At 51.2% G+C, this 19,573-nt stretch overlaps 1 protein-coding gene across 1 annotated transcript in view; it reads left to right on the forward strand.

The window, feature by feature from the left end:
* Positions 1-19,573, forward strand: part of LOC111159027 (acyl-CoA dehydrogenase family member 9) — a 42,311-nt gene that overhangs the window by 17,827 nt on the left and 4,911 nt on the right. The window contains exons 3-12 of the mRNA XM_022521384.1: positions 1,485-1,586; positions 5,232-5,338; positions 6,423-6,523; positions 7,363-7,441; positions 7,975-8,149; positions 10,340-10,413; positions 15,336-15,411; positions 16,826-16,896; positions 17,167-17,286; positions 18,331-18,459. Coding sequence (XP_022377092.1) covers positions 1,485-1,586; positions 5,232-5,338; positions 6,423-6,523; positions 7,363-7,441; positions 7,975-8,149; positions 10,340-10,413; positions 15,336-15,411; positions 16,826-16,896; positions 17,167-17,286; positions 18,331-18,459 — 1,034 coding nt within the window. The remainder of the gene's footprint in view (positions 1-1,484; positions 1,587-5,231; positions 5,339-6,422; positions 6,524-7,362; positions 7,442-7,974; positions 8,150-10,339; positions 10,414-15,335; positions 15,412-16,825; positions 16,897-17,166; positions 17,287-18,330; positions 18,460-19,573) is intronic.

Raw genomic sequence — 19,573 nt, forward strand, 5'->3', positions numbered from 1 at the left:
AATATTGAACAGTAAAAAGTATTATGATAAAGTTTTTTTTTTTTAAAGATTTTATTTATTTATTTGACAGACAGAGATCACAAGTAGACAGACAGGCAGGCAGAAAGAGAGGGAAGCAGGCTCCCCGCTGAGCAGAGAGCCCGATGTGGGACTCGATCCCAGGACCCTGAGATCATGACCCGAGCCGAAGGCAGCGGCTTAACCCACTGAGCCACCCAGGCGCCCCATGATAAAGTTTTGATACATGCAGTGATATGGATGAATCTCTGAATCCTCCTGGATCAAAGAAGCCAGATCAAAGACTACCTGCCATGTGATTTAAAACCCAAAATGAGGGGCGCCTGGGTGGTTCAATTGATGGAGCAGTTGCCTGCGGCTTGGGTCATGATAATGGAGTCCCAGGATCAAGCCCCACATTGGGCTCCCTGCTCAGCGGGGAGTCTGCTTCTCCCTCTGACCTCTCTCTCTTCTCATGCTCTGTCTCTCAAATAAGTAAATAAAATCTTTAAAAAAAATAATAAAGCTCAAAAATGCAAACTGATCTATAGACAAAAAGATGATTCATGGTTGCCTGGGAATGGAAATGGGCTGATCACAAAGGAAATTTTTTGTGGAAAAGGAAGTTTTTATTACTTACTTGGTGGGAGTAATTTCATGGACAAACATGTCAGGACCCAAAAAATTATATATTATAAATATGTGGTTTATTATATGCCGCTTGTATATGTCAATAAAGTAAAACAAAACAAAAACAATGAGAGGTTTGGACTCCTGGGAAATCCATATTTCTCACTGGTGGCCCATGTCCATAAAAACGCCCAAGTGCACGTTATGGTGGTTTTTTAAAATTTATAATAGTAGTGTAGTTTAATATGCTGGCAATTTGAAGAAGATTTTAATTAACTTGATTCAGGCAAAAATGTGTACATACAGGTATGTAATTATAGACCTCATGCTAGTGATTGTTCCATTCTGCTCTAATGGATGTGAGTAGGTGTTAAACAGAGTAAACTGTCCTCAGAATCTGTGGGCTGTGGTGAAAGAGTCATGGTTTTTGAAAACCAGGTAGACGTGGGTACAGATAATGCCCAGAGTTTGGCTATCTAGCCTGACATTTTAGGACATTTCTGGAAGTGGTGTACTTATTTTCTAATTTTCTAGGAGGTAATGGTAATAAAAAAAAATCGAGGTACAGTATGCTTTCAGAAAAGTTAATCTGCTGCAATTTCACATAGCAAATACACCCGTGTGAATAGCACCCCGATCAAGAAACAGAATACTGCCTGGTACAGGCCATTTTTTGAAATACAGTGTTGGCTGGGCTCATTAGATGAAGTTGAACAGATGCCGAATAACTGACCAGACTTGTCGATTTTGGAGTTTCTGACCCTGGGAATATGTGCTGTACGAAAATTGTTCTGTTTGCTTTTATCTTTGTAGACATAGCTTATATTTTGCTTAATTAAAATATGTCCTCTTGGTAGTGGACTCTGAAAGAATTGACCGGGAGGGAAGAATTCCAGATGAAACGTTAGAGAAACTGAAGAGCTTGGGGCTTTTTGGGATGCAAGTCCCAGAAGAATATGGTAAGTAAAGGAAAACACCCCCCTGCTGGTTTGGCTCTTAAGTAAGCACTCCATGTTCGTCCAGGAAAGGGTTCTGTTTGGGAAAGGTGGCCTTTAAATGCAGTATGTCCAGGATCAAACTATAAAACCACTGGAATTAATAAAAACACCCACCACAGACCAGAGCTGGGGTAGCTGACAGGTGAGTGTGTGGACTAAGAGATCTAGGAACAGGAAGAAATGTTGAGGCCTGTACTTGGTTCATTTGGTGTGGATCAGGGCCACTGCAGGATGTCCGTGCTCTTCGGGTCCTTGTGGGCCGCGGAGAATGGGGTGTGTATAACCTTAAAGCCACATTGGCCAATTTCAGTGTCATCCGCACTGTGAGGCCCTTTGGTCTCTCCTCAAAGGAATTGCCCCAGACCTACAAGCCTTTTTGTTGGAGGGATGACTGTGGGCTGAGAGCTCAGATGTCAGGGTCTGCCACTCTGCTTCCTGTCCTGGTACAGAGGAAGAAGGCGCATGGTTGTAGGACACAGGGGCATTGAGGTAGGAGATTAGATCACTGAGAACATTCAAACCGGGTGGGTTGTGTTCTGGACTGTCCCTGTAATTCCTGGATCATTGTAGTGATGTTTTCAACCCCCAGATGAAAGACCCGGCCTTTCTCCCCAGGATCCCAGCGTGATTCTGCCTTCTTAGATTTGGCCAGTCACTACAGATCTCTCTCTTCTGCCTAATCTAAAATTGGTCATCTAAATTCTGTAGGGATTAAGGGGACAACCGGAAGTGGGGCAGGGGGTTAGGGAGACTAGGAACAGAGCCTGTGGCACAGGGGCAGAATACAGTCACACACACGCACACACCATTTAATTTTACCTCTTGGTCCCCTTTGACATAAAAGCATGGCTCTGGGCTCCACAGCCCGTATGCTGCAGCCATTGCTCTGGGAGCCCTCTGCCTGAGCCTTCTCTGGAGCCGCTTTCCCCTTGGATCAGCTAGGAGTCCGGTTTAGGGGAAGGAGCTGTTGATGCTGCTTTAAAGGTTTGGGCCTACTTCTTGTCTTTGAGGTGGTTATTTGGACATTGATATTTGGGGCATTTTTCCAGCCAGGTTGTGAGTTAGGTTTTACAGAGCAAGACACAGAAGACAGGAGTTTTTCTTGACGTTCTGTCTCTGCCTGACTTGTCTCCAGAGACTAAAGTTAGGCCTGTGTTGTTCCTCTCCCCCCTCAGCAGCCAGGGCCGGGGGGCCCTCGACATCTGTAGAGTAAGTTCCCATTGGTACCCAACCTGGAGCCGGTCCTGGCTGAGATCGAGTGTGAACATTTAGGACCCACTAGTGCAGGCCTGATCTGATTCGGAGGCATAACACCACTGCTCTCTCTGCAAGAGGACACGAAAGCGTCAGTGCTGCTGCCTCCCTTCCTGGCAGAGCACAGCAGCTCGCGCCTCCGTGGAGGCAGCTCCGTGTGCTGTATTTCCTTGCCCCAGTCTGCAACCTCCATGTGCGGCAGGGGGAGACTGAGCTCTGCCCAGACAGCTGAGGCTTGTCAGCATCCTAGCTCACAAGGCACAGGGCAGTCGACTGCCCTAGTGTGTAGTCCAAGGTGAATATGGGAACAGAGTGAAGGTGGAGGCGGAGCCAGAGAACCGTGGCGGGTCTGTCAGCTAAAAAATATAAATGACTAAGTGCTTGGAGAAAACGGAAGTGGCAGAAGAGAACCTCTAGACATAGCCAGGTTAGTGATAATACATATTTCCCCTTCAAAATCATTTTTAAATTGCCTCTTGATTGGTGAAAAGTACTTAATTTGATGTGGGAACACTTTGTGTCTGTTTGGGATGTATGTTTCTCCATCTGTGTGTGTTTCGTGCCAGCACGTGTGGGTGGTGTGTGTGTGTGCGTGTGTTGGCATGCGATGGTGTGACTCTGCACCCTTTATTCTTGTGTTCTGTCCTACTCACTGATATGAAAATGTTCTTTATTTCCTGAGATGAGTTTGGGGCTTTTCGCTTTCTTTTTTTTCTCTCTTTTTTTTAAATCTTTTTTCTTGGGAAATTAAGACAACAGCAACTTCATGTTTGTGCCCCAAAATTTTCAGGGAAATGTTTCCAGTCTGGAGCATTCTAAAGACTGGCTGGAAACGACCATCTTGGAAAATGGAGGCCCTTTTGGCAGCCCAGCTTGGGTTTTTCTCCCCCAGTTCCCTGTGCGCTGCCCAGTGTGTGATTCCTTCCTGCCACCTCAGCTTCTCCCCAGCCAGCAGTCTCCACCTACTTGTTGTCTGTCCCCATGTGATTGCTGTTCCTCCATGATTTCAGTGATACCCCCTCTCTCTCTGCCTGCCTCTCTGCCTATTTGTGAGCTCTCTCTGTCAAATAAAATCTTTAAAAATAAAAAAGGCACCAGAAGGTTTTGGTGTTTTTTTTAAACATTACTGTGTCCCTCAGGATATGAAATGAGTAAGACCAAAAGTGTTTTGTGTCACACTTCTGTGTAATGGCATGGGTGGGGATGGAATACTGCGGAGCCCTGGCCTTCCCCGAGTGTGGAGCCTGGGGGACTACACGTCAGGCAGGGCCACCCTTCCCTTTATGTGTGAGTGGCACCCTCTGCAGGCGGGCTGTGCGGTGGCTCCAGGGCTAGCACCCCCACCCAAATTCAGAGCCCAGCTCTGCTCCTGTTGGCCATGTGACCCTGGGCCCCCATCTGTCATTTTTTTTTTTTAAAGATTTATTTATTTATTTATTTATTTGTCAGAGAGAGAGAGAGAGAGGGAGAGAGAGCAAGCACAGGCAGACAGAATGGCATGCAGAGGCAGAGGGAGAAGCAGGCTCCCTGATGAGCAAGGAGCCCGATGTGGGACTCGATCCCAGGACGCTGGGATCATGACCTGAGCCGAAGGCAGCGGCTCAACCAACTGAGCCACCCAGGCGTCCCCCCATCTGTCATTTTTAAGACGCAGAGGCCACCCAGCTGCCTCTAGAAGTTGAAGATGAAAAGCAAGATACATCAGCTCAGTGGAGTGTTTGTTTTTTTTAATCTTTGTCTTCTTCGTAGAAGAGTGATTTCTATCCAGGTTGATTTACCTCCCCAGGGAATGTTTGGCAACGTCTAGAGACGTTCTCGGCCATCAAACCCTGGGAAAAAGGGAACTACTGGCACCTCGCAAGCAGAGGCCGACCGTGCTGCCAAAAGTCCTGTAGTGTGGTGGACAGTTCCCCACAGCACGGCGCAATCCATCCCAGAGTGTCAGAGTGCGGAGGCAGAGAAAACCTGTCCTAGAGCCCACCGGATACAGGGAAAGGGCTGCAGGACAGCTGCCAGGTTTATAAAGATCTGTATCTGGGACAGAAGACACAACATTTTAAATGATTTAATGCGCGTGAAGGTACGCTCTTTGTGTTGAATGTTACATTTTTATGCTGAAAACATACCTATCTACATATGCTTATATGCCTAGAAAAAAATCTAAAAGGATGTACTCAGAAATGCACTGATAAGTTTATGGGTAATTTTTATTTTCTTTGGACCTTTCTGTGCTGTGATTTCTTAAAATGGTGACGTGGTCTTTATAAGCAAAAAGAGCAGTTAAGCCCTTTGCCTTTAATGGGAGGAATTTGGGTTTGGGCCACAAATAAAGCTAGTCTGTTTCTTCTCCAGGTGGCCTGGGCCTCTCCAACACTATGTACGCACGTCTAGGAGAAATCGTCGGCCTGGATGCATCAATCGCTGTGACCCTGGCGGCACACCAGGCTATTGGCCTCAAGGTTAAGTGTCTAGGGTTTCCTTCTGATGCTTTGTGAAGGTCAGGAGTCACATTGGGGGTATGGAGGCAGGAGGCTTGCTCACTTTGACCAGGAAGTGACTTGGGCTTGCTGTCTCAGGGTCTTGGGGGGGCGCCCTGCAGCACTCCCTGTGATCTTCCTCTCTGCTGCCACACTGGATGGCGCTGGGTCCCCACACAAGATGAAAGTTGCTTTGATCACACTGTCCCTTCCCTTGGAATCCTCCTCCCTTCTCCATCACCCTTGACCCATCCTTTGAGGCCCGCACTAGATGCCACTATGTCCAAGGAGCCTGTCTTCACCTCACCGCTGGATGCAAATCTCTTCTGCTGAGCTTGGAACTCATGAGGGGCCAGAGCGTGTCCTCCCTGCTGTTCGTGCATGTGTCTTCCTTATCCTGGGCTTGGAGCATTTTAGGGCAGGGCCATGGTCACACAGCTTTCCATGACCAGCCCACTACTCAGGCTGTCTCTGCTCCCTGTAGAAAATGAAAGGGGCCAAGTGAACGGTGTGCCTGCCCCCTCCCCCAACCCTGACAGCACTTGTGCTCCGAGCAATCATCCAGTGGGAAGAGCACACTTCTCCCCATGCTACTGACTGAGAAGGGGTGGGACGGTTCTGACACTGCCCGCACACCTTTCTGCCAGGCGTGGCCTTGGCATGCCTGTGTCTTCACACGTTATCATCCAAACACCCCTCCAGTGGGTAGCATTACCCCCAGTGTGGAGTTGAGAGGATGGAGGCTGAGAGGAGGGACATCTCTGGCCCGAGGCCACCCAGCCTGAACTTCAGTGATGCAGGTCCCAGAGTCCGGCCCAAAGCCATGCTGGTGCTCCAGACCCAGGCCCCGCCAGAGGGTGCACTTCTGGGTGGCTCCTTGGCAACCTGCCACTGCCTGCTCGTCAGCAGCCTCCCCTTCCCCACCTTGGGGCTGCTAGCTCTGGGCTCAGGATATTTCCTTTTGCAGGAGTTGTTTTCTCCAGAAAGGGCCGTGTTCTGCAAGCATGTGGTACATGTCCTTCCTTCCCCACAGCTGATAGCAGCCTTGTGTGTGTTTTTGGTTTAGGGGATCATCTTGGCCGGGAACAAGGAGCAGAAGGCCAAGTACCTGCCCAGACTGGCATCGGGGGAGCACATCGCCGCCTTCTGTCTGACGGAGCCAAGCAGGTGTGCCCCCAGCGAGAGGTGCCACATGGCAGCCTCCTGGTGCATCTTCCGGGTGCCCTGGGATGAGGGCTGTGGGTTTTGGTGAATTGGTGGCTTTTCTCTCTTCCATCCCTGAATCTTCCAGATCATCGACTCAGCAACTTTTCTTGCAGTTCTCTTATGTTTACCTTACTTGTCTGTCCCAGCGAGACTTACAAATGAGATAGCATACCCGACAGCACCTGTCGGGCTGTTCGTGGGCTGCAGCGCACCTCACGTAGGATAGGGCTTTCAGCCTTCTAAGCGGCTTTCCAAGTGTGTCGGGCGAGCAGTATTATCCCCACTGAACAGGTTAGGAACCGAGGGTTCAGTGAGGTAGTGTCATCAACCCAGGGTCACACAGGCCACTGAGGACTCAGGACGTCCACTGCCGAGTCCGTTACTTGGACCGCACTCCATCCCGCTTTCCCTCACTTGGGAACCAGGGTTGCCCTGCCCTCCTTCTCATGGGAGCGCAGATGAGCCCGTTCTGTGCACACATGCCCACATTCCGGCCTAAGGCCAGGTCGTTTGCGCTGCCACTCTTTTGTGTGAAGAAGCAGGGTGACCAAGTCCAGCCTGCCACTTGTCTCTGTAAGTGAGGTTTTGCTGGAGCACACCCTCCCATCGCAGTGGTAGAGACGTGCCGGTGGAACGGACACCCTGTAGCCTGCGGAGCTGGAAACGTTTATCATCCATCCCTTTATTAAGAGTTCCCCAGTGCCCGTGTTAAAGTAACCAGACCCTCCATTTGCCGGCCCTCAGAACCGCTCCTTGCTCCCAGCATCGTGTGCCTCACCGGTGTATTTCTGTTCCCACAGTGGGAGCGACGCGGCCTCCATCAAGTCCAGGGCCACGCTGAGTGAGGACAAGAAGCACTACATCCTCAACGGCTCCAAGGTAGCGCTCGCCACCTGCTCGGGGTTTTGCCCGGCCGTCACCACGCGCTGACGGCGCACACACCGCGGTCGTGAAGCAGGTGCACACCGTGTCTCGACTGGCCGCTATTGGTTGCGTGCGACTCTTTCTGGAGGAAGAAACTGTGGCTCAGGGAGGTGAAGTGACCATATTTCAGACCCACGCAGGAGTTTAGTATAACGAGCTTCCTGTCAGTCGGCCCCAGCATCAGCAGCTCCTAACCCTGAGTCCGCCTTTTCCTCCGTCAGCCCAGCCGCACCTGCATCGCATCCCTGAGACTTTGAGTACAGGTCTCCACAAGATGAAACTGTTTAAACCCCAAAGTCAAAACCCCCATTCTCACATTGAGACTGAGATGAACCCCTTTGTCCACACAGGCTTGACTTCCCAGAGCCGGGAGCTTTATGTTTCTGGCCTAAAGTTTCACAAAGGGTATCTGTGGCAAAGGGTAGAGCTGAGAGGTGGTGCATAACTGTTTGGTTTTTCTCCAAAGCCCTTTTCCTTTCTTCCCTCAGGTCTGGATCACCAATGGAGGACTTGCCAATATTTTTACTGTGTTTGCAAAGACAGAGGTTGTTGACTCTGACAGCTCAGTAAAAGACAAAATCACAGCCTTCATAGTAGAGAGAGACTTTGGTGGAGTCACTCACGGGAAACCTGAGGATAAGTTAGGCATACGTGGCTCCAACAGTAAGTAGCGTGCATGTGTGCGGTGTGGCCCCATCCAAATTCAAGATAAAATGAGATATAAATAGTTCTGGTTCCACATAAGCATATCAGCAAAATCCCATTAGGAATGCCACAGTGACTCCATGGTAGTGCCAGGGAGCTCCCTGAAGCTAATTGATTCTTTTAATACATGTTACATGTGCCCCTTTCTGTGTGGGCGTTCTGGTGATCTCCCCGGGAGCACTTTATCCTGTGAGGGAGGCTGTAATGGACACCAAGGAGGCAGAGGGGTATCCTAAGTAAACATTCTACTGTAGGACACCCCATCTTTCCTGCCTGGAAGCTCCTCCCTGTCGCCCTCCCGTGCACCCACCTGGGCCTGCCTGCATCCCCTGGGCAGCACTTGGTCGCCATGAGGCTAGTGTCCTGTACGTGGCTCCCAACCCAACCAGCACTGCCAGGGAGTCCTCATGAGACTGCCTCCTGGGGCTCCTAGTTTGGATCATGGGATATCTGTGCCGCAGAGGACTGCAGGCAGCCCCTCCAGACCCGCTTCTGTCTGCCACCTCTTCTTTGGGGATCCTGGCTTCTGGGTGGCAGTATTTGCCCGGCAGCCTGGCTCGGCGGGGTCCAGGGGCCCTGAGCTCTGGCTTGGCTCTGCTACCTAGAGATTCCGTGACCTCACACCAGCTCATTTGCTTTCCTGTGCTTCCGTTTCCTGCCCTAACAGAAAGGGGTGATAACAGAGAACGCATGTGGTGAGGTGACTGGGAAGGGAATGTTATGACATCTGTATAATGCTTCGTGTACATGGAGGCAGGTGTTACCTACCACCACACTCGTGCTGCCTATTGAGACTTACCCAGAACCTTCCAGCAGAGGAAGGAGCGTGCTCAGAGGCCCAAGATACAGAGCTTGTGAGGTGCCAGTGGGGAAAAGGTGGTCAGAGTTGATCCAGGTGAGGGAGAGAGCAAGGTGGCAGCCTGCACCACTGCTGGGCCGGCGTCCACACTGAAGTCGGGGTGGCTGGTGCCCCTGGAATCATGCAGTGGCCCCACAGGAGTGGATCGGGTGGCCCAGGGTGAGGTCAGAGCGGGGAGGCAGCATCCTTCCCACCCTCAGCAGCCTGCGAAGGAGTTAGAGCTGCTGGGACAAGGGCCTGGCCCCATAGCCTGTATGTTATAAATAGGACTAGCAGCCAGAGATGATTTCACTGTATTTCACAACCAAGCCACTGGCATAGTAGAATAAAGTCAGCAGACCTGGTTGCTTGCTGTTTGGCTCCTCTTGAGCCGTGACTTTCTTTGTCCCTAGTCTCCCTTTCTTTCTGGTGTTAAGTTGCTGGGCGCTGCAGTGTGCGTGTGACAGTGCGAAAACTGGTGCAGAAGCCCCTGTTCCTCCCACGTCTGTACTCACCACTGCCACGCTTTCTCCTCTCTGCCTGCCTCCACACCAGGCGCTTCCTCACTTCGGGCTCTGTCCCCATCCCCCTGTCTGAGAAGCCACCCCAGCGCTCAGCTGCCAGTGAGCCTTTGTCTCTCATAGCCCACCGGTTCTGGGCAGCCTGCCCCGGGCTGTGGGAGGGGTCCCGATCTGCCTTGTGGGTACCGTGCTGGGGCTTGTTCTCATAGTGGATCACAGGAGCCCCTGGTGGGCCAAGCTGGACCACGCCTGCACAGGGAAGGCCAGGGCTCAAGCTGTGTGGGCTCCATGTTCTGGTGACAGCTGGCAGGGCAAGACAGGGAAAGGCCGTCTGCTTCCACAAGCCACAGTGCAGGCTGCAAGTGCATCGGAGTTAAGTGGGACCTGTGCTCCTATTGCTCCCATCGAGTCCAGGCACCTTTGAAGGGCTGTGCCATCCACTTTCATGTTCCGCCTCTGGTTCGTGCTCCTCCTCCAAACTTCTGCTGAGTGTCACCTTAGAAAAGTATGATGAAGGCCCTTAACAAAAATGTTGTCATTTACTCCCTCTCCAACTTCTGATTCTGTCATGGCTCTCTATTTATTTCACCTGTAGTACTTAAAGCGTCGTCATCGTGTCCCTAGCGAAGTAGGGGCTCCATGTGGGCAGGAACCTTGTCTTTCTCTACTGTTCTTTCAGTAGCTGGAGAATGAATGAGTGAAGGAATTAATAAATTACATTTCATGCCTATGGGTCTAGTGCGAGTGCTCTGCGTTCATCAGGTAAGGCCTTCCGTTTCTTCTTTTCAGCTTGCGAGGTACATTTTGAAAACACCAGGGTGCCCATCGAAAATGTCCTTGGAGAAGTCGGAGGCGGGTTTAAGGTGCGTCATGAGAACAGCCCCCATGAGGGTTCATGGTGTGGCTTGTTTACCCCCAGCCCCCTGTCCCATCCCTGCTTGTACCAGACCAGTGTGTGCTTGCCAGATGACTATGTGTAGTTCTCTGACGGGAAATCAGCAGAATGGAGAAGGTGGCCCCCAGAAGAGGGAGTGTGTGGTTCTTCGAGGCTTCATTTGCCTGAGTAGGGGTAGGATTCCTGTCTCCAGCATGTGGAAGAAAGCAGGCCAGTGGGTACTGACGAAGCTCAGGCTTTCTGAGTGCACAACCCTGAGGCCCTGATGTCCTGAGGCCCTGCCCGAATTTTTTCCTTGGAGTCAGATTTATTATTTTTTAATTAACTTAAAACTCACATCACATAAACTTAATAATTTTTTTTTTAAGATTTTATTTATTTATTTGACAGGGAGATCACAAGCAGGCAGAGAGGCAGGCAGAGAGAGGAGGAAGCAGGCTCCCTGCTGAGCAGAGAGCCCGATGTGGGGCTCGATCCCAGGACTCTGAGATCATGACCTGAGCCGAAGGCAGTGGCTTAACCCACTGAGCCACCCAGGCGCCCCTAAACTTAATAATTTTTAAATGTACACGTGGGTTTATTTAATCATTTTGTTGTACAACCATCACCATGGTCTAATTCTGGAACATTTTCATCACCCCAGAAAGAAATGCCCTATCTTTTCATTTCCCCTTTCCCAGTCTTTGGCAATCGCTGTTTTACTTTCAGTTTCTGTGGATTTACCTATTTTTAACATTTCGTGTAAATGGAATCCACATTTCGTGTAAATGGAATCCACATGCGACCTTTTGTGTCTGGCTTCCTTCACTTAGTGTAATGTTTGTGAGCTTTTCCCATGTTGTAGCTCTTGTCATTCCTTTCTGTAGCTGAGTAACATTCCATTGCAGGGACACACCATGTTTGTCCGTTCATAAGCTCTTGGGCGTTTGGACCGTTTCCACATTGGACTATTATCAATAATGCTGCCATGAATATTCATACACAAGTCTTCATGTGAACAGTTGTTCTCAGTTCTTTTGGGTGATACATACCTAGAAGGAGCGCTGCTGGGTCATATGGTGGCTGTATGTTTTTTTGAAGACTGCCAGACTGTTTTCTGTAGCGGCTACACCATGTTACGCGGCCAGTAGGAGCGTAGAAGGGTCCAGTTTATCCACACCTTCACCAGTATTTGTTACTGGACATTTTTATTTTATTTTTATTATTTTTTTTCTTAAGGTTTTATTTATTTATTAGAGATCACAAGTAGGCAGAGAGGCAGGTGGGAGGGGGACAAGCAGGCTCCCCGCTGAGCAGAGAGCCCGATGCAGGCTCAATCCCAGGACTCTGGGATCATGACCTGAGCTGAAGGCGGAGGCTTTAACCCACTGAGCCACCCAGGCGCCCCTGGACATTTTTAAAATGACAGCCATCCCAGAGGGTGTCAGTGGTATCTCATTGGGGTTTGACTTAGTTTTTCCTAATGAGTGATCAGATTGAGCATCTTTTCAGGTGCTTATAGGCTATTTATACATCTTCTTTAGAGAAATGTATTTTCAAATACTTTGCTTATTTTTTTTGAAGCTTATTTATTATTGCTATTATTTTTTAGTAAACTCTACTCCAATGTGGGGTTGAACTCATGACCCCAAAATCAAGAGTCACACACTCCCACTGACTGAGCCACCCAGGTGCCCCCTCCTTTGCCCATTTGTAAGCTGGCTGTTTGTCTTTACTGATGCCCAGCCCTAATTTCCAGGTGACTTGGGCAAGTATCTGCGCTCTGGGGAGCCCCACCCACCTTGCCTGTGAAGCGGGGATTACAGCAGTACCTTTCTCCCTCCCTGGGTATTACAAGAATCTGATAAATGCGTTCAGCCAGAGCTCCTGGCTGGAGGCTGCTTGATGAATATGGACCGAAGGACGTGAGAGGTGAAAGGACAAAAGGACAAAAAGGGAGCAGTGCATGCACAGTGGCATGTTTATTATTTGTGTAATCTGGATGTTATATACAGATGAGAGAATTTAGATGGGAAAAATGAAATTACTTGAAGCGTGGTCCCAAGAGAGTTGCTATTCATTGTTTAATTTTGGTGCTTATCTTTCTAGATCTTTTAATTAATTAAGTTAGTTGAAATAGACTCCACTCCAGCGTGGAGCCCCACATGGGTTTGAACCCACAACCCTGAGATCATGACCTGAGCTGAGATCTAGAGTCGGATGCTTAATGGACTGAGCCAGCCAGGTGTGCCTTTCCAGACCTTGTTGGAGGGCGTACATCTCTTAAACATTTGGTAATACTATTTGTGTTATATAGCCTGTATTTTTTCACTCATCAAGAAATCCTAGTACTCTCTTCATGCTAGTAAATGTTTACTGCAGAGTATTTCTTTGGGTGGTGACGGCACAAAGGGTGTCCTCAGGTTCCCAGGGTCAGGCATTTAACACTGGTTTCCCCTCCTTGCTACTCAGAACTGTATTGCGTGGTGTATCTCTTTGCATGTATCTATGCACACTTGTCTGATTGTTTCCACAGTTTAAACACCCGGCAGTAGGCTGTCCAAGTCAGAGGGCGCCCACTGCCAGCTCACGTGTGGGGAGTCGGGCTGGCTCCTGTATGGGATGCCCCTTGCCCTAGTCCTTCCCACACGTTGGGTGTCCCACAGGTTAGGCATTGAAACTTTTCCCCCATTGTGTTAGGTATAAAAACAATTTTTTTTTTAAATTAAAGATTTTATTTATTTATTTGACAGAGATCCCAAGTAGGCAGAGAGGCAGGCAGAGAGAGAGAGAAGGGTAAGCAGGCTCCCTGCCGAGCAGAGAGCCCAATGTGGGGCTCGATCCCAGGACCCTGAGATCACGACCTGAGTCGAAGGCAGAGGCTTTAATCCACTGAGCCACCCAGGCACCCCAAAACAATTTTTTTTTTTTAAAGATTTTATTTATTTATTTGACAGACAGAGATCACAAGTAGGCAGAGAAGCAGACAGACAGAGAGAGGTGGAAGCAGGCTCCCTGCAGAGCACAGAGCCCGATGTGGGGCTCGATCCCAGGACACTAGGACCATGACCTGAGCCGAAGGCAGAGGCTTTAACCCACTGAGCCACCCAGGTGCCCCACAAAACAATTGTTTTAATATGCAAAAGAAAACAGATTTCCAAAGCTCTTTCTTTGTTATGAGTAGGATTGCTTGCCCATTGGCCTTAATGCTAAAAAGTGAGTGATTCCGGAGACCGATCAGAGGCCAGGTGAAGATCGCCTGGCTAAAGTGGGAGAAAAGGAAGAGCTGCCTCCTCTGGGTTGTCAGAGGTTTAATCGGTAGTCAGACCATGGAGGCGTGGAGGCTGTTGGTGAACTGCCAGGCAGGGGCTGTTGGAAATGTGGATTGTGTCTCACTTTTGGCAAAGTGAGGTGTAGAATGCTGTTGTAGAAATGCCAGGAGACGTCCGAGGGAGAGAAGCTGGTAAAGCGGGCAGGTGCCACATAGACGGGAGGGGAGGCCCCACGGTTAAGGAGGAGGATTGGTAGTTGAGCTCAGGAGCCCTTCTTCTTTTTTTTTTTTTTTTAATATATTTTTTTTAATTTATTTACTTGGCAGACAAGTAGGCAGAGAGGCAGGCAGAGAGAGAGAGGAGGAAGCAGGCTACCCGCTGAGCAGAGAGCCCGATGTGGGGCTCGATCCCAGGACCACCGATCTCAGGACCTTGGGATCATGACCTGAGCTGAAGGCAGAGGCTTTAACCCACTGAGCCACCCAGGCGCCCCTCTCAGGAGCCCTTCTTAAAAAAGGGTGAGATCTGTTTGATCCTCTGGGAAATGAGATCTAGTCTCAAATCCTTTTTTCTTTTGAAATTTTCTTCTTTTTTAGTGAGGGTAAGAAGAAATTCTTGAAGGGGTTGTGAAATGGATTTCTTTCATAAAACCATGAGCCAGCTTTTGCAAGCCCATGTGGGCAGAGGGGATGAGGTGGGAGAATTCACTTGCTCCTCATAGTCCTGGCAGGTCCCGAGACCAGTGCACACCTGCGGCCAGAGACACGGGCAGTCTGAGGTCGAAGCTGGCCCCCAGAGGAGGCAGAGCAGCATCTGGGTGTCACATTGTGGTGGGACATAACCACGCCCACTCCCCCATCCAGCTCCCAGGACTGGGCCTTGTTTCCTGTTCCCGCATGCCCCAGTCCCCTCGGACTCAGTAGGCGGAATCTGCACTCGCCCCTCGAGTCGTTGGAGCAGTTGTTTCCAACCTCATAGCGTCTGCTTTGAGATTCTCCAGTTGAGGTTAACAACCGATGATAAATTTGGAATCAGTCGCATGGTTTATCCATCCAGGTCACACATTAGCATTCAGTTAGCAGCAGTAATATACACTTGGAGTTGAGCTTTTAGGAAAACTCAGAGTCCTTTCTGCCCTCAGCCCCGCTTGTCTTTGAGGCCTCCTAGTTGGGCATCACAGGTGTGGTTGGGGCTTGGCAGGTCACTACTGTGCTTCAGGAGGCTCATGCTGGTGGCAAAGTCTAGGTAGCTTGTAGGGTGTAATCAGCAGGTCTTAGTTTCTGCCCCCTTCTGAGGACTAATAATTGACTTTTCTCTTGGAATAATGCTACCCAGTTCCTTTATCAGAGGGTGACTCCAAGGATGTTTGTGACTGAGTTACCTTGTTGTGATGTGTTGGCCCCACACCCAGCTTGGTGGGAACTGACTGGCAGGACAATTGACTTTCCAAGATGCTAGCACAGAATTCTCTAGAGACTCACCTTTGGTCCTCAAGAAACCATTTGGTAAAACAGACAAGCAGCGCTGTGGTCTGTCACCTGTGGTCCTCCAGGACCTTTAGGCTTTTCCCAGCACAGCAGGGGTGAGCAGGACACTTAGGGAGTGCTGTCACAGTGAGCTGCCCCCTTTCTCCCTACAGGTGGCCATGAACATCCTCAACAGTGGGCGGTTCAGCATGGGCAGCACTGTGGCTGGGATGCTCAAGAAATTGATCGGTAGGTAAGTCAGGGACAGGAACCTTTTGTGCCCCAGTCTTGCCCCTACAGCCCCCATCCCAGCCTGGACACTCTACCGTGTCCTCACACAGGCCACTGCTAGGCCGGGCCTTCGGACGCACAGACAGCCCAGCTGCAATTTAAGATTCGGACTTTGGTTTAGACCAAAAAATGTGGTCAGTCTGCCCCCAAGTGGTTCATGTTCCTTCTTGACACTCCTCTGTTTTACTCACAGAGGAGGCGGGGAGCGGGTGGTCTGTCAGAGGTCAAGAGGGGTTGCTGCTCTGACCACTAGGAACAGAGCTGCTACACAGACATCCGGGGGTGAGCGAGCCCTCGGTGCTGATTCAGGGGGAGGCTCAGTGGGTGAGGCGTGGAACTCTGGTCTCTCAGCCTCAGGATCTTCCCTTTATGTTTTTTGTTAGCATACCTGAAGCCTAGACTTTTTTTTTTTTTTTCAATGAACTTAGAACAGCCCTGTAGGGTTTTTGTTGGGTACAGATGTCATTACCATCTTAGCTTTGTGAAAGCGACTGCAGGGAAAGGCACAGGGCCCTGACTTATGGAGGGGGGCGTGGCTCGTGTCCTGGTCATGTTTATGAAGTTCCTCAGAGGCCAGGTGGGGACAGGGAGGCTTTGTTTTCATCTCTTAGTTCCATTTCATAGATGAGGAGCCTGAGGCTCAGCAAGGGAAAGTGATTTGCCCAAGGCTACTTATCTGGGCCCAAAAGCTGATGCTGTCAGACTCCAAACTCAGGACTCGCCTCACTGTGCTGAGCTGCCCTCAAGGCCCTGAAGTGCCCTGGGCCTCTGCTTCCCCATCTGGAAAATGCCTCCATGAAAGAGCTTCCTGGGGGCTCTCACAGTCGGCCTGCCCCCAAAGGATGGCTCTTGAGGAGACTGACTGCAGGGGGCAGGGAGCTGGCATTTGCCGGTGGCCATGTTCTCTCGGGTGCTTTACACACGACAGGCTGCCCTCCTGCTCTGGTAGTGGACGGCTGTGACAGGCGTGAGCCTGCTCCTCCTGCAGGGGGCCTTCGCGCTCAGCGCCTCACTCACACTGCAGCTCTGGCCGCTTCGGCCGCAATGCTGTGAGGTGGGTGGTGGTGGTCGGGGATGGTAGCTGCTCGGCCCGGCCCACCACCTGATAAGAGAAAGTGCCAGATTCAGGCCTGATGCTAGACTCTGTGCTTCTGTTCCTGTCTGCTGCCATAGGCCCGCCTGAGCAAGAGAGGCCTTGCCTCTGACAAGACGCGCTAGGAAGGGGCAGTGCCGTCTTGCGGGGTGTCTGGTCTCAGCAGACCTGTTTCTTCTAGTTCTTGCCTGAGCGTTTGCAGGGCAGTGAGGATAGCCTTGGGAAAGCATTTCAGGATAACGAGAAAATGGTTCTTTTAATGACTCTGATCTTCCTCAGAAATGACTGCTGCATATGCCTGCACAAGGAAACAGTTCAACAAGAACCTCAGTGAATTTGGACTGATTCAGGTACCGAAGGCTATGGAGGGCGCCGCATGTGTTGATGACGTGTGTGGGCACAGAAGGTGTGCTTCTGTGGCCTGTGGTGGTGACTCCCGCTGGGATTCGGAAGAAGACAAGATAAGGCTTTATTTAATGTGGCTCCCTGCTGGGAAGGCTGGGTTTGGTACTCGTGGGCATTGAGACTCCGGACTTCATTACCTTCTCTGCTGGCTGGCACATCTGGGTCTCACCACATGCAGATTGTTTCCTGATTGTGTTTTTTCCTGAACACCCTAGGAGAAGTTTGCCCTGATGGCTCAGAAGGCTTATGTAATGGAAAGCATGGCCTACCTCACTGCGGGGATGCTGGACCAACCAGGGTTTCCCGACTGCTCCATCGAGGCTGCAATGGTGAAGGTAATCCCTGCCCGGCCTGAGAGACCCAGAATGGCTCTTTAGCTACGGCCTTTCAGACTCCGTGTTCCCTGCCACCTTCCTCTTCTTGTTCACTTATAGGTCAGTTTATCATTGATCCAGTATTTATGACGTCCCCACCATGTGCCAGGCATGGCCCTAGGATGCATCTGGGGAGGCCAGCATGGCATAGGAGAAACAGCAAAGAACAGTGCCCAGTTGAGTGCGTTTATAGGACAGGACAGTGTCTTCCCAGCACAGTTTGTGCCAAGTTGTCACCAGTCAATAACAGATGGAGAAAATACAGGCCATGTGTTAAAATTTCCCATCAGTACACAGCAGCGGCCGAGCTTTCTTGGGAAGGACTTTTACTGTGGATGGACGGCCTTCCAGTTTTGTGTGTTCCCCGCAGCCAGGTGTGGGGCCAAGCAGCACACGCACGAGCGAGCTGTGGGTGAATGGTGCTGGGTGGGCAGGATCAGGCCTCCCGGAGAGGGAGTCTGAGATAGGTTTTAAAAGGACAGGAGTTGGTGCACCTGGGTGGCTCAGTGGGTTAAAGCCTCTGCCTTCGGCTCGGGTCGTGATCCTGGGGTCCTGGGATCGAGCCCCACATCGGGCTTTCTGTTCGGCAGGGAGCCTTCTTCCTCTTCTCTGTCTGCCTCACCACCTACTTGTGATCTCTGTCAAATAAATAAAATCTTTAAAAAAAAAAAAGAAAAAAGGACAGGAGTTTTCTCCATGTGGCAAGTATGGAGTGGGCCCCTCTACCCCAAGAAAGCCTCAGATGTAGGAAGAGTCTTGAGGGGGGTGCGGATAGGGAGCCACAGCTGGTCCCCATGGAAGGAAGAAAAGGACCTGCCCTAGTCCACCCCATGAGACTATGACAGGGCAGCTGGGTTAGTCTGGGTTAGTCTCACCCTGGAGCCAGGTTCCCCACGCCGAGCCTCCCACTCTCTGCCCAGCCACCCTGCCCTGGCTGCAGTCCCCCTTGTGGAAGGCACTCGGCACCGCCGGCCCCATGCTAACCGTGTCCTGGCCCCATGGCAGGTGTTCAGCTCAGAGGGCGCCTGGCAGTGTGTGAGCGAGGCCCTGCAGATCCTCGGGGGCTCAGGCTACATGAGGGACTACCCGTATGAGCGCCTGCTGCGGGACAGCCGTATCCTGCTCATCTTCGAGGTGAGCCCGCCGACCCTCCACCAAGCGAGTTTATCTGTCCTTCTTCATGCCTCACCTCCCAGGGTGGAGGGGAGGCCGAGGGGCCAAGCGAGCGCCCTTCCTACTGAGCCTGCGCTTCTGGTGGTGGGACAAGCAGAGGTCTCACGGGAGGTCCGGCTGTGCCTCCAGGGCTCACTCTGGGTTTGGCTTTCCTCCTCAGGATACTGAGGCAACTCAGCAGCGTCCTCTCCACAGGCTTCCCCAGCCTGGACACCTCCCTCTCTAATCGCTGCCACCCTCCGTGGGCTCACAGGCCTAAAGAGGAATTCAGTGTGGTGGGGTGAGGTGGGGGAGACCCTGGGTGGGGTCAGAAAAGGGGGTTGGGGCCACAGAGAAGCCTTTGAGGAGCTTGGGGTCTAAGCAAACGGCCTGAGTGGGGAATACCTGTGCGGTGAGGGCCTGAGCGGCACCTCCCCCGACAGTGGGCTGGGGTCTCAGGAAGCAAGTGCGCTTGGCCCTTGGGGGCAGAAACAACTGCGGCCTGGCCTGGGGGAAGGTAGTTTGGGCCAAGGACAGGGACGTGGAATGTGCCAGGCCCAGACAGGGCCTTACCTGCTGGCACTGGGTAGAACAAGCCAGTTTTTGTGGCAGCAGTGGCTGGTCCTGGTAGGGGGGAGCTGGGGCAGGTTCTAGGAGAGTTGATGGGGTGGGGGCAGAAGTTAGATGAGAAGGGGAGACAAGTAGCCAGGCTGTGAAGGTCCCTGACCGATAAGCAGAAGAATTTGGATTTTCTATGCAGGCACTGGAAGCCATCAGAGCAGGGCATGACTTGAATGCTTTGCCATTCTGGGAAATTCCCCAGGGCTGATGTTGGGGTGTGCGTTTTGCAGAGGCCAGGTGCCTGCAGCAGAAAAGAGGGGTTGACTTCAGAGGCTGTGGCGAGATGGATGGAGTGTTAGGATGGTCATAGGGAGTACAAGAGGCAGACCCGAAAACACGGCTTGGAGCCTGAGCAGCCGGGATGGTTTCTGAAGGGCACCTTCAGACTGCCTGCAGGGGCCTCATGGCTGCTCTCACTCCTGGCATGCCCAGCGCGCGCACGTGCGCACGCACGCACACACACACACACACACAC

Source organism: Enhydra lutris, unplaced genomic scaffold (genome assembly GCF_002288905.1).
Source record: "Enhydra lutris kenyoni isolate GAN:26980312 unplaced genomic scaffold, ASM228890v2 scaffoldscaffold66, whole genome shotgun sequence".
Classification (NCBI taxonomy): domain Eukaryota; kingdom Metazoa; phylum Chordata; class Mammalia; order Carnivora; family Mustelidae; genus Enhydra; species Enhydra lutris.